Here is a 12,585-nt window from a genome sequence, read left to right as displayed (position 1 = left end):
CTATGTGACTTTTAGGAAGGGCAGGAAACTAGGAAAGAGTGGTGTTGTTAATTAAACTTGGTTGAGGGAAGGGCAAGATTGGCAACAAATTATCCCAGGATATAGATGCTTCAGGCGGGATAGAGATGGAGGTAAAAGGGGTGGAGGAGTTGCATTACTGGTCAAAAAGGATATCACAGCTGTGCTGAAGGAGGACATTATGGAGAACTCGAGCAGTGAGGCAATATGGGCAGAGCTCAGAAATAGGAAGGGTGCGGTAACAATGTTGGGGCTGTACTACAGGCCTCCCAACAGTGAGCGTGAGATAGAGGCACAAATATGTACACAGATTATGGAAAGATGTAGGAGCAACAGGGTGGTGGTGGGAGATTTTAATTTTCCCAACATTGACTGGGATTCACTTAGTGTTAGGGGTTTAGATGGAGCAGAATTTGTAAGGACCATCCAGGAGGGTTTTCTAGAGCAGTATGTAAATAGTCCAACTCGGAAGGGGCCATACTGGACCTGGTGTTGGGGAATGAGCCTGGCCAGGTGGTTGAAAATTCAGTAGGGGATTACTTTGGGAATAGCGATCACAATTCCGTAAGCTTTAGAATACTGATGGACAAAGACGAGAGTGGTCCTAAAGGAAGAGTGCTGAACTGGGGAAAGGCCAACTATAGTAAAATTCAGCAGGAGCTGGGGAATGTGGATTGGGAGCAGCTGTTTGAGGGTAAATCCGTACTTGACATGTGGGAGGCTTTTAAAGAGAGGTTGATTAGAGTGCAGGACAGACATGTCCCTGTGAAAATGAGGGATAGAAAGGGCAAGATTAGGGAACCATGGATGACAGGTGAAATTGTGAGACTAGTAAAGAGGAAAAAGGAAGCATACATAAGGTCTAGGCGACTGAAAACAGACGAAGCTTTGGAAGAATAGCAGCACGGTGGCACAGTGGTTAGCACTACTGCCTCACAGCGCCAGGGACCTGGGTTCGATTCAAGCCTCAGGTGACTGTCTGTGTGGAGTTTGCACATTCTCCCCGTGTCTGCGTGTGTTTCCTCCGGGTGCTCCAGTTTCCTCCCACAGTCCAAAGATGTGCAGGTTAGGTTGATTGGCCATGCTAAATTGCCCATAGTGGTCAGGGATGTGTAGATTAGGTGGGTTATAGGGGGATGGGTCTGGGTGGGATGCTCTGAGGTTTGGTGTGGGCATGTTGGGCCAAAGGGCCTGTTTCCACACTGTAGGGATTCTATGAACAATATTGGGAAAGTAGGACCAATCTGAAACAAGGGATAAAAGGGGTTATGAAATATTTTTAGCAAACAGGGTTAAGGAAAATCCCAAAGCCTTTTATTCGTACATAAGGCACAAGAGGGTAACGAGAAAAAGGGTTGGCCCACTCAAGAACAAAGGAGGGAAGTTATGCGAGGAGTCAGAGAAAATGAGTGAGGTTCTTAATGAGTACTTTGCATTGGTATTCACCGAGGAGAGGGACATGACGAATGTTGAGGTTAGGGATAGATGTCTGATTACTCTAGGTCAAGTCAGCATAAGGAGGGGGGAAGTGTTGGGTATTCTAAAAGGCATTAGGGTGGACAAGTCCCCAGGTGCGGATGGGATCTATCCCAGGTTACTGAGGGAAGCGAGAGAGGAAATAGCTGGGGCCTTAACAGATATCTTTACAGCATCTTGAGCACGGGTGAGGTCCTGGAAGACTGGAGAATTGCTAATGTTGTCCCCTTATTTAAGAAGGGTAGCAAGGATATCCAGGTAATTATAGACCGGTGAGCCCGACGTCAGTGTGGGGAAGTTGCTGGAGAAGATACTGAGGGATAGGATCTATTTACATTTGGAAGAAAATGGGCTTATTAGTGATTGGCAGCATGGTTTTGTGCAGGGAAGATCATGTCTTACCAACTTGGTAGAATTCTTTTAGGAAGTGACAAAGTCGATAGATGAAGGAAGGGCTGTAGATGTCATATACAAGGACTTCAGTAAGGCGTTTGATAAGGTTCCCCATGGTAGGCTGATGGAGAAAGTGAAGTCGCATGGGGTCCAGAGTGTACTAGCTAGATGGATAGAGATCTGGCTGGGCAAGAGGAGACAGAGAGTTGTAGTGGAAGGGAGTTTCTCAAAATGGAGAACTGTGACCAGTGGTGTTCCACAGGGATCCGTGTTGGGACCACTGTTGTTTGTGATATACATAAATGATCTGGAAGAAGGTATAGATGGTCTGATTAGCAAGTTTGTAGATGACACTAAGATTGGTAGAGTAGCAGATAGTGAAGGGGACTGTCGGAGAATGCAGCAGAATATAGATAGATTGGAGAGTTGGGCGGAGAAATGGTAGATGGCGTTTAATCCAGGCAAATGCAAGGTGATGCATTTTGGAAGATCCAATTCAAGAGCGAACTATATGGTAAATGGAAAAGCCCTGGGAGAAAATTGATGCATAGAGAGATCAGGGTGTTCAGGTCCAAATTACCCTGAAGATGGCAACACAGATTGGTAGAGTGGTCAAGAAGACATTCGGCATGCTTTCATTCATTGGACAGGGTATTGAGTACAAGAGTTGGCAGGTCATGCTACAGTTGTATAGGACTTTGGTTCGACCACATTTGGAATACTGCGTACAGTTCTGGTCGCCACATTACCAAAAGGATGTGGATGCTTTGGAGAGGGTGCAGAGGAGATTCACCAGGATGTTGCCTGGTATGGAGGGTGCTAGCTATGAAGAGAGGTTGAGTAGATTAGGATTATTTACATTTGAAAGACGGAGGTTGAGGGGGGACCTGATTGAGGTCTACAAAATCATGAGAGGAATAGACAGGGTGGATAGCAAGAAGCTTTTTCCCAGAGTGGGGGACTCAATTACTAGGTGTCACGATTTCAAGGTGAGAGGGGAAAAGTTTAAGGGAGATATGTGTGGAAAGTTCTTTACTTAGAGGGTGGTGGGTGCCTGGAACACGTTGCCAGCGGAGGTGGTAGAGGCGTACACGATAGCGTCATTTAAGATGTCTCTGGACAGATACATGAATGGGCAGGGAGCAGAGGGATACAGATCCTTGGAAAATAGGTGACAGGTTTAGATAGAGGATCTGGATCGGCGCCGGCTTGGAGGTCCGAAGGGCCTGTTCCTGTGCTGTAATTTTCTTTGTTCTTTGTTCTTTGTTCTAAATAACAGTGCAATAGAGAAGGATAACTTAAATTCAAGAACCTAAGATATAGAAGCAGTTTGGGTAGAGATGGGGAATGATAAAGGTAAGAGGTCACCTGTCTGAGTTGTGTACAGGCTCCCTAACAGTAACCACATCGTAGAACAGAGTACAACACTCATCAACAGGGTACAGCAATTATCATAGGAGATTTTAACTTACACTTAGAGTGGAAGATTAAATGGGGAAAAGAAGCCTTGTAGAGGAATTTGTTGAATGTTTTCGGGACAGTTTCTTGGACCTTTTGATCAATGAGATAGGATTAATTACTGACCTCAATGCGAAAGCATCCATGGTTAGCAGCAACCATAATGTGATTGAATTTTACATACAATTTCAGGGAAAGAAGAGTGCTCTAAAGCTGCTAAGTTGAATTTAAACAAGGGTAATAATGAGGGTATGAAAGCACAGCTAGTCAAAGTGAACTGGCAATTTAAGTTAAGGGATAGGTCAATAGAAGCACAGTGGCAAACATTTAAGAGAATATTCCAGAGTGCAGAATAGATATGAAATAATTCCACAGAGGCTGGTATCCCGTCACCAAGTCACCTTTACTTTAGTACTGCCTCAGCTGATCATTAGCTCGCTGAGCTGGTTGTTCTGTGGTGTGCAGATGTTTTGTTACCATTTCAGGTAACATTAACAGTGCACCCTCTAATCGAAGAGTTGGTGTTCTGCTGCCTTTTTGATTTACCACATCTTTCTACAATTTATTCCTTGCCCCCACTATTTAGTTTAAAACTTTCCCTGTTTTAGCTATTGCCCTAGGTTGCAGGTTCAGACATCATTCTGGTGTTGAATCAACTTCTAGTAGTTCTGCTCGTTCCTGTAGCTCTGTCAGACTTTAAAAATAACTGAATTTAAATTGAGCCTAAGTTCACACTTTTAGTGAGAGTTTTATTCGTTTTCCACACTCCATAAATTGCACCCCCACTGATTACTAGCTATCCACATTATGGAACCAATTGAAACTTACTTAACTCTTCATTTTTACGTCCATCAGTTGTTCTGTCATTCCATTTGGTCTTAGATATCTCTTTAGATGATATCAGATAATAACAATATGAATTACATACACCCACTATCTGTAGTGAATACTTAGCATGTCTAGCTCATGCCAGTACAGGCGACAGTTTAAAATCTGGCTGATCTGATGGCTCCTTTCACAAAGTCTATTGTTAGAAATGCTTTGTGCTGCTTTATTCACAACTATTAATTTCATATTCACACATATATCTCTAAATTCATCATTAGCAAACTCAGTCATGCCCAAAATCAATGAGAAATTTTGCTGGTAATTCAAGTGTACTTCCTATCCTCTTTTCCGTTACTTTGTCTACAATTATTTTCTTATCTGTACTCGATATTATAGATCATAGAATCCCTTCAGCCTAACAAGTCCACACTGACCCTCAGAGCATCCGATCCAGACCCATCACCCTATAACTCACCTAACCTACATATCCCTGAACACTACACGCAATTTATCATGGCCAATCCACCTAACCTGCACATCTTTGGACTGTGGGAGGAAACCCACGTAGAGAGAATGTGCAAACTCCACACAGTTGCCTGAGGGTGGAATTGAACCTAGGCTCCTGGCACTGTGAAGCGGCAGTGCGAACCACTGAGCCACCGTGCCACCCCATGTTATTATTGTTGACTAACATCAGTAGTGCAGAGAATGTTGCAGAATGTTATAAAAGATGTGATTACAGAACACTGGGAAAGCATTAACAGGGTTACACAAATCCGGCATGGTTTTCGCAAAAAGGAAACAATACTAAATAAATTGACAGGAGTTTTTGAGGATGTAACCAGTAGAACAGACAAGGGAAAACCAACAGATCTAGTGTATTTTGATTTTAAGAGGGCTTTAGATAAGGTCGCTCAATCTCCTCAGCGATCTCCTTCAGAACTCTAGGGTATAGTCCATCTGGTCCAGGTGATTTATCCACCTTCAGACCTTTCAGCTTCCTTAGTACTTTCTCCTAAATGATGGCCACTATACTCACCTCTGCCCCCTGACGTTTTCGAAGTTCTGGTATGCTACTGGTGTCTTCCATGTGAAAACTGATACAAAGTACCTATTCAGTTCTTTTGCTGTTTCTTTGTTCCCTGTTACTACATTTCATGTAGGTGGTTGTAAACCCGATAAACAGATGGCAGCATTGGATCACTGTAGAAAAGTTCACGTTGATGGATAGCTGGCATTAAAATGGAACAGCAGAAAGTTGATCAGACAGTGAGTTATATGTTCCCTTTTATTTAAGCCTCACCGACAATTTGTATTTAAATAACATCATTCATGTAATATAACATCCCAAAGTTACAAGAGAAAGATAAGGATATCAAGGAAAATCAAACATGTGCTTTTTAAAACATATTCTTTTGTACCATTTGTACCAATATTTATTGTCCATCCCAAATTGTGCCTGAGAAAGTGGTGGTGAACCACATTCTTCAATCTAATTTAAGATTCAGGTACATAATTCTTTGAAGTTTGCATCACATATAGATTGCATGGTTAAGAAGGCATTTAGCACGCTTGCCTTCGTTGCTCAGACATATGAGTATAGGAGTTGGGAAGTCACGTTGAGGTTGTACAGGACGTTGGTGATGCCTCTTCTGGAATACTATGTCCAGTTCTGGTTGCTCTGTTATAGGAAGGATATTATTAAGCTGGAGAGGGTTCAGAAAAGACTTACCAAGATGTTGCTGGGAATGGAGGGTTTGAGTTATGGGGAGAGGCTGGATAGGCTGGGACTTTTTTCACTGGAGAGAGGAAGGTTGAGAGGTGACCTTACAGAGGTTTATAAAATCATGAGAGGTATAGATGAGGCAAATGGCAGGTGTCTTTTACCTAGGGTGGGCAATTTCAAGACTAGAGGGCACATTTTTAAGGTGAGAGGTGAAAGACATAAAAAAGACTTGAGGGGCAATTATTTTCCATACATAGAGTGGTTTGTGTGTAGAATTAGCACATGAATAAGAAACGTTTGGAGGGATATCAGGTGTAGATAGGTGGGATATTTTAGTTTGGGATTAGGGTTGTCATGGCCTGGTTGGACATAAGGGTCAGTTTCTCTGCTGTATGCCTCTATGAGTCTCTTACCTGTTAGACACCTAAAAAAAACTCTACAATCTTCTTTTGTATTAGTAGTTAGCTTACTTTAAATTTCATCTTCTCCTTGTCTGCCTTTTTAGTTATCCTTTGCTTGATTTTAACAATCCTCTGGCTTTCTACTTATCTTCACCACATTGTATGCTTTTCCTTTTGCTTTTATGCTGTCCCTGATGTCCCATGCCAGCCATGGTTGCTTCATCTGCCCCTTACTATGTTTCTTCTTCCTTGGGATGAATTTCTTTTGCACCTCCTGAATTACCCCCAGAAACTCCTGCCATTGTTGCTCCACCATCTCCCCTGCTAGGGTCCCCTTCCAATCAACTCTGGCCAGCTCCTCCCTCATATCTTTGTAGTTACCTTTACTTAATTGTAATACCATTATACCTGATTCAATATACTCCAACTCAAACTGGAGGGTGAATTCTGTCATATTATGGTTACAGTCCCCTAGGCGTTCCTTCACCTTCAGCTCCCTAATCAGGTCTGGGTCATTACACATCACTAATTCCAGAATTGCCTGTTCCCGAGTGAGCTATACCCCAAATTGCTTCACAAAAATCACATAGGCATTCCACAAATCCCCTTTCTTGAGATCCATTACCAATCTGATTTTCCCAGTCCACCTGCATACTGGAGTCTCCCATGATTACTGTAATATGCCTTTCTTACATATATTTTCTATCTCCGGATTTATTTTCTTCCACACATCCTGACTACTGCTCGGAGGCCTGCACACAATTCCCATCAGGGCTTTTCTCCTTTGCAGTTCCACAACTCTACCCACACAGGTTCTATGCCTTCCAACTCTATATCACTTCTTGTTATAAATTTCATTTCATTTCGAACTAACAAGACAACTACGCCACTCCCCACCCAACTGCCTGTCCTTTTGATAGGATCGACAGTTGCCATGTTGACAGTATTGTAACTTTATGAAATATGTTATGTGAACTACAGACTTTTCAAAACTTCTTTCATGGTTCGTGGGAGTCAGTAATAGACCAGCATTTATTGCCTGCCTTGCTGGTGAACTGCCTGCAGTCTATGTGTCTTACTGACTTGGCGCTGCCCAGACTTGAAAGCAGTTATTCCAGATCGGGTTAATGTTATATACTGTTTCATGTGGAATCTCTGCCTTTTGTGCACAAATACTGCAATTTAAAAAAAATCTCCTTTCTGTTCTAAAGCTGGGAAAGAAATATGGCAATATATTCAGCATGAATCTGGGAGCAGAGTTTTTGCTGGTATTGGATGGTTACTCAATCGTCAGAGAAGCACTGGTCCATCATGGGGAGGTTTTCTCTGCAAGACCCATTTCACCATTATTCCTGCAACTCAAAGGCTCACATGGTGAGTGACAAACCTACTCTCACCACCAACTTCCTCAATCCATATATCTGAATCACATTTCAAAATAACTCATCTTTTCTTTCCCAGGGATTATATTTTCCAACGGCAATGAATGGAGAGACCAACGTCACTTTGCTGTGTCACATCTCAGAAATTTGCTCCCTCAGGTGAAACCATGGCTCATATCTGAGGCCCGAAGGCTGAATGAACGATTTGCGGAACATCACGGTAATTCTGTTTGAGAAATGACCAACCAAAGAAATGAGAATATTTTAGATTTTTATATTTTTCTGATCAATGTTGGGTAAAACAAAGGAACATTTGCATTTGTGCACTACCTTATGACACCTCAGGATTTCCTTTACAGCCAATCTTTCTTTAGTCAAGTGTCATTACGATGTAACGTTGGGAACATGGAAGTCACTTTCACACAGCAGAATGGCACAGATAGCAGTGACTATGTTACTAATGAGACAGTGCTCTTGTGAAGATACTGGAGATGAAGTCAGGATTTATTAGGGATTTATATTTTACTCAACCTGTTCAGAATTGTTTTGACATACCTTTGAAGAAGATGGGACTTGAACCCAGGCCTCTTGGCCCAGAGGTAGGGACTCTACCACAGCATTGCAACAACTCCAAAACTTAACAAGGATATCATAGATCAATGGATTTTTTTCGGCTAGGTTGGAGTTAAAGAGGCAGAACCTTAATGTTAGAGCCAGGTTGTTCAGGAGTGACATTCATAAATATTATTTCATATAAAGGGGAGTGTAATTCTGGAACTTTCTCCCATTAAAAAAAGAAACCTTTGGATTCTGAGAGTCAACTGAAAGTGTTGAAACTAGGATGGATAGATCAATGCAGCATAAGAGGTGTTAAGAAATTCAGAATCTCGGCAGTCAATGGAGTTAAGATTCAGATCAGATAGCACTACAGTTAATATCGGTGAGCCTGAACAAACTCATGTCTTTGTTGCACAATGTAAAATAACTGCACAGAGGCACCCTGTCACCAAGTTACCCTTTATTTACAAGTGGACAGTCCTTGACATTGATCTGGCTTCCACAAAGCCAGCTCTCAGTGTTAACAGAACCTCTGACATTCTTGTTTATATCTGTCAGCCAGGGCTAACTGATTGGACCAAATCAGGGAACTCATATTCTATGAGGTCCACCTGGCTGACTTTGTTACAATAACTATATCCCTCCCCTACTAAGTCTGAGGACGTACGCCCGTTCTTTTTCTTGTAGCCTCTCATGGACTGTTTCCTGATCGGTTTGTTCCGACTCAGCCTCAGACACAGGTGACGTGTACTAGACCATAGCACACCTCTTGTGCTCTGAGTGTCTCGGAAGAAACTGATCCTCTTTTTCAGGCAGTAAAGGCATCAAGTCTGCAACATTCACTGTGCCTATCTCAGACTCCGAGGTTTCTTTGTTGCTGGGCAGAGGGGGAGAACACACCGGTTCCGATAGTCTTTATGGATATTCTAAGGGCCGGGTATGTTTTGCTCCTCCCCCATTTGAGAGTTTGCAGTTTTCATATGGTCCACGTGCTAGTTCAGGACCACCTCACCTGCTCAAACTTTGTACGTCACGGGACCTGACCTTGTGTCGACCATACCTCTTACCCATGCAGGGTCATTTCTGTGGTTTCAGCACCAAACTCTGTCCCTAGAAATTAACTGTCCTTCTCATTTAGAGGAGTCTTGTATTCAGCATTGGTGTTTCTGATTCTGTCTCACCCTCAATGCCCCCCAGGTCTGGGAAGATTAGATTTAACCTGGTGCAGTGTCTTCTCCCCATTAGTAACACTGCTGAAGCTATCCTTGTAGTTGCATGAGGGTTGGTCCTATAATCAAATAGGAACCAGGACAGTTCAGTATCAAATGAAGCTGTTAGCCATTTCTTTATGCCAGACTTCAAAGTTTGGACTATTCTTTCTACCAGACCATTGGATAATGGATGGTATGCAGCTGTCCTTATGTGCTGAATCCAATTCAACTTTAGGAAATACTGAAATTCCCTACTGGTAAATGATGGCACATTGTCTGTGACCAACACTTCCAGAAGTCTTTGTATTGCAAAAGATGCTCTCAGTTTTTCTATCGTTGTCCTTGTGTTTGACAAATGAAATCTATGCACGTTCAGCCACTTTGAGTGGGCATCTACAATGACCATGAACATTGAGCCCATGAAAGGGCTGGCATAACTGACGTGTAACCGAGTCCAGGGTTTATCAAGCCATTCCCACGAAGGTGGGGAAGACGTTGGCTGTAATTTTTATCCTTGTTGGCACTCTGGGTACTGTACACCGTGTGGCTATGTCTGCATCCAATCCTATCCACCAGATGTAACATCATTTGGACATCCTGGATGACCCTAGTGGAGTTCAGCCAGTTTCTGGTGGCAACCCTTGCTTGGGACAATCACTCTCGCTTACCATAATAAAATTCCATCCTCTACAGTGATCTGGTCTCACTGGGTCCATAAAGCCTTAGAATTCCTACAGTGTGGAAACAGGCCATTCAAGCCAACAGATCCATACCAACCCTTCAAAAAGCATCCCACCCAGACCAATCCCTGTAACCCTGCATTTCCTATGGCTAACCCACACATCCCTGAACACAATGGATAATTTAACATGGCCAATCCACCCAACTTGAACATCTTGGGACTGGGAGAGGAAGCCTGTGCACCAGGCACAAAGCCATACAGACACAAGGAGAACAAACAAACTCTATAAAAGCAGGCACCCAAGGGTGGAATCTAAACTGGGTCCCTAGCACTGTCAGGCATTAGTGCTAACCATTGAGCTACCCCCAGATTTCAATTGATGGCCCTTTTGTTTCCCCCATCACCACCAGCTGTTTTTGTTTTGCCAAGACTCGATCTTTTTGCACCACATTGTGATATTGTCAGCGGTGATCAGAATGGCGTGCAGAAAGTTTAAAACCAGACCGGACTCTTCCAAAAGCAACAACACCAGTCGTGTATCTACCAGTGGGAGGCAGCTCAAGACATCCACACCAGGGTCAAATAGCATCAGGAACGCCAATGCCAGACACAAGTCTCCTCTAAGCGAGAGAGACAGCTAACTTCTGGGCATTTAATTCAGATTTCAGTCAGGCAGCCATTTTCTAATTAGAACAATTGAGCCATCTAGGTAAATCTTTCTCAATCAATTTCACCACATCAATATTGGGCCCAAGCCTTTTACTACAGTGATAACTGAACCAGCTGCTTCTCATAAGAGACCAGAATTGAAATTGTATCCTAAATCTGTAAAGGTTCCCCAGTTTAGGTTCTCTTCTAGCCGAAGTCTTGTGCAAACTTAAAGATTGAATTCTACAGTGAATTTTGGGTTAAAGACTGGTTCTGCAATCACTGATACGGCTGCACTGGTGTCGACCTCCATTAGAGCAGGGTGGCCATTTAGCCATATGTTTATTTTGATTGGTTCTGATTTGGATGTTGCTAAGTAATTTAACTGTTTCAAGCCAGATATAAGCAGACTTCCCAGTGTGTGCACTCTCCTGGATACTGACCTTTGAGTTCTCTTACTCAATTCAGGCCTGGTGCTGTCCAGTCCACTACAGCAACTACAATGGCTTGCCTGTCCAGATCCTGAAGAAAATTTTAACAGTTTGGCCAAAGCTTGGCTTTGTTTTGGGGTTTTGCTGTTGGCTGACCTAGAGTCCCTCTATTCGGAATATGTCCTGAGTGAGGCTATACAATTGGACTTACTCACGTAGTATTCCCCAAGCTCAGTCAGCCTGGCAAGAGGGTCCACTTCCATCACCATAACCTCCAACTCATTTGCTCCACTTGCTGTATTTTCTAATGATAAATTCAGTTGTAGCATCTGCTTGAAATCCAGTTGGGCTTCAGCGAGTAAGCCCTTTTGCTTGGTTATACCATTAGTCCCACATACAGACAATCTCTCAGCATCTCATTAGGATTAAACCAAAGTCACAGTCTTCTACCAATCGTTTTTAACCTTGTCAAAAATCCCAAAACAGATTCCCATGGTTCTTGAACTGCCGAGTGAAACTGATAGCACCTCAGAATTAGAGGAGTCTTGGGGTCATAATAGTCCTAACCTAAATGTGCCAACTTTTGAAAGATGCCTGGTACCTAAGGAAACATTAGGCTCCCAATAATCAAAAAAGCTGTGGGTTCAAAAGCTGTAACGAGAATGACTCGTTGCTTTTCACTTGCTCCAATATAATTTGTTCGAAAAAAGTAAACGCATTCTTTTCACGTACTGGGCCCAGTCTTCAACAGCAGGATCAAATCAGTTAAGCTTCCCGAATCATGGCATGATGACAGAAATGCTTATCCCAATTCAAAGAGGACTGTTGTGAATGAATTTCTTCAGGAGTATATTTTTTTCTTTAGCCACCTCTGAAATAACTCCACAGAGGCTGGTATCTGGTCACCAAGTCATCCTTTATTTACACAAGGAAAGTCTTTGACACTGATCCAACTCCCTCAGAGCCAGCTCTCAGAGTGAATAGAACCTCTGACACTCATGTTTATATCTATCAGCCAAGGCTCCCTGATTGGACAAGGTTAACAGCCCCAATCGGGGAACATATAGTCTATGAAGTCCTACTGGTTGAAGTCATTATAATCACTACACATTGGTCCAAATTTCAATCAAGCTAAATATTGTCTCAAAGAAACAGAAGTGCCTGCCACTCTCCCAGTAGTGACACTGGCATCTGAAAAATTGACCAGACAGATCACGACTGATTTTAGGTTTAATGTTTCATCTGAAAGATGACATCTACAGCTGTCTGTCAGTACTGACCCAACAGTGCAGCACTTTTTTAGCACTGACCCTCCAACAGTATAGCACTCTCAGTACTGACCCAACAGTGCAGCACTCGCTCAGTACTGACCC

General features: G+C 42.9%; 1 protein-coding gene across 1 annotated transcript in view; it reads left to right on the top strand.

Annotated features, from left to right (window-relative positions):
• LOC109921744 (cytochrome P450 2J2-like) overlaps nucleotides 1-12,585 on the top strand; it is an 81,481-nt gene that overhangs the window by 9,443 nt on the left and 59,453 nt on the right. Inside the window, exons 3-4 of the mRNA XM_048603005.1 lie at nucleotides 7,512-7,674; nucleotides 7,762-7,902. Coding sequence (XP_048458962.1) covers nucleotides 7,512-7,674; nucleotides 7,762-7,902 — 304 coding nt within the window. The remainder of the gene's footprint in view (nucleotides 1-7,511; nucleotides 7,675-7,761; nucleotides 7,903-12,585) is intronic.

The sequence above is a fragment of the Rhincodon typus genome, chromosome 11 (assembly GCF_021869965.1).
Source record: "Rhincodon typus isolate 14 chromosome 11, sRhiTyp1.1, whole genome shotgun sequence".
NCBI lineage: Eukaryota > Metazoa > Chordata > Chondrichthyes > Orectolobiformes > Rhincodontidae > Rhincodon > Rhincodon typus.
Note: the sequence above shows the minus strand (reverse complement) of the source record. Positions and strands in the feature narration are given on the sequence as shown.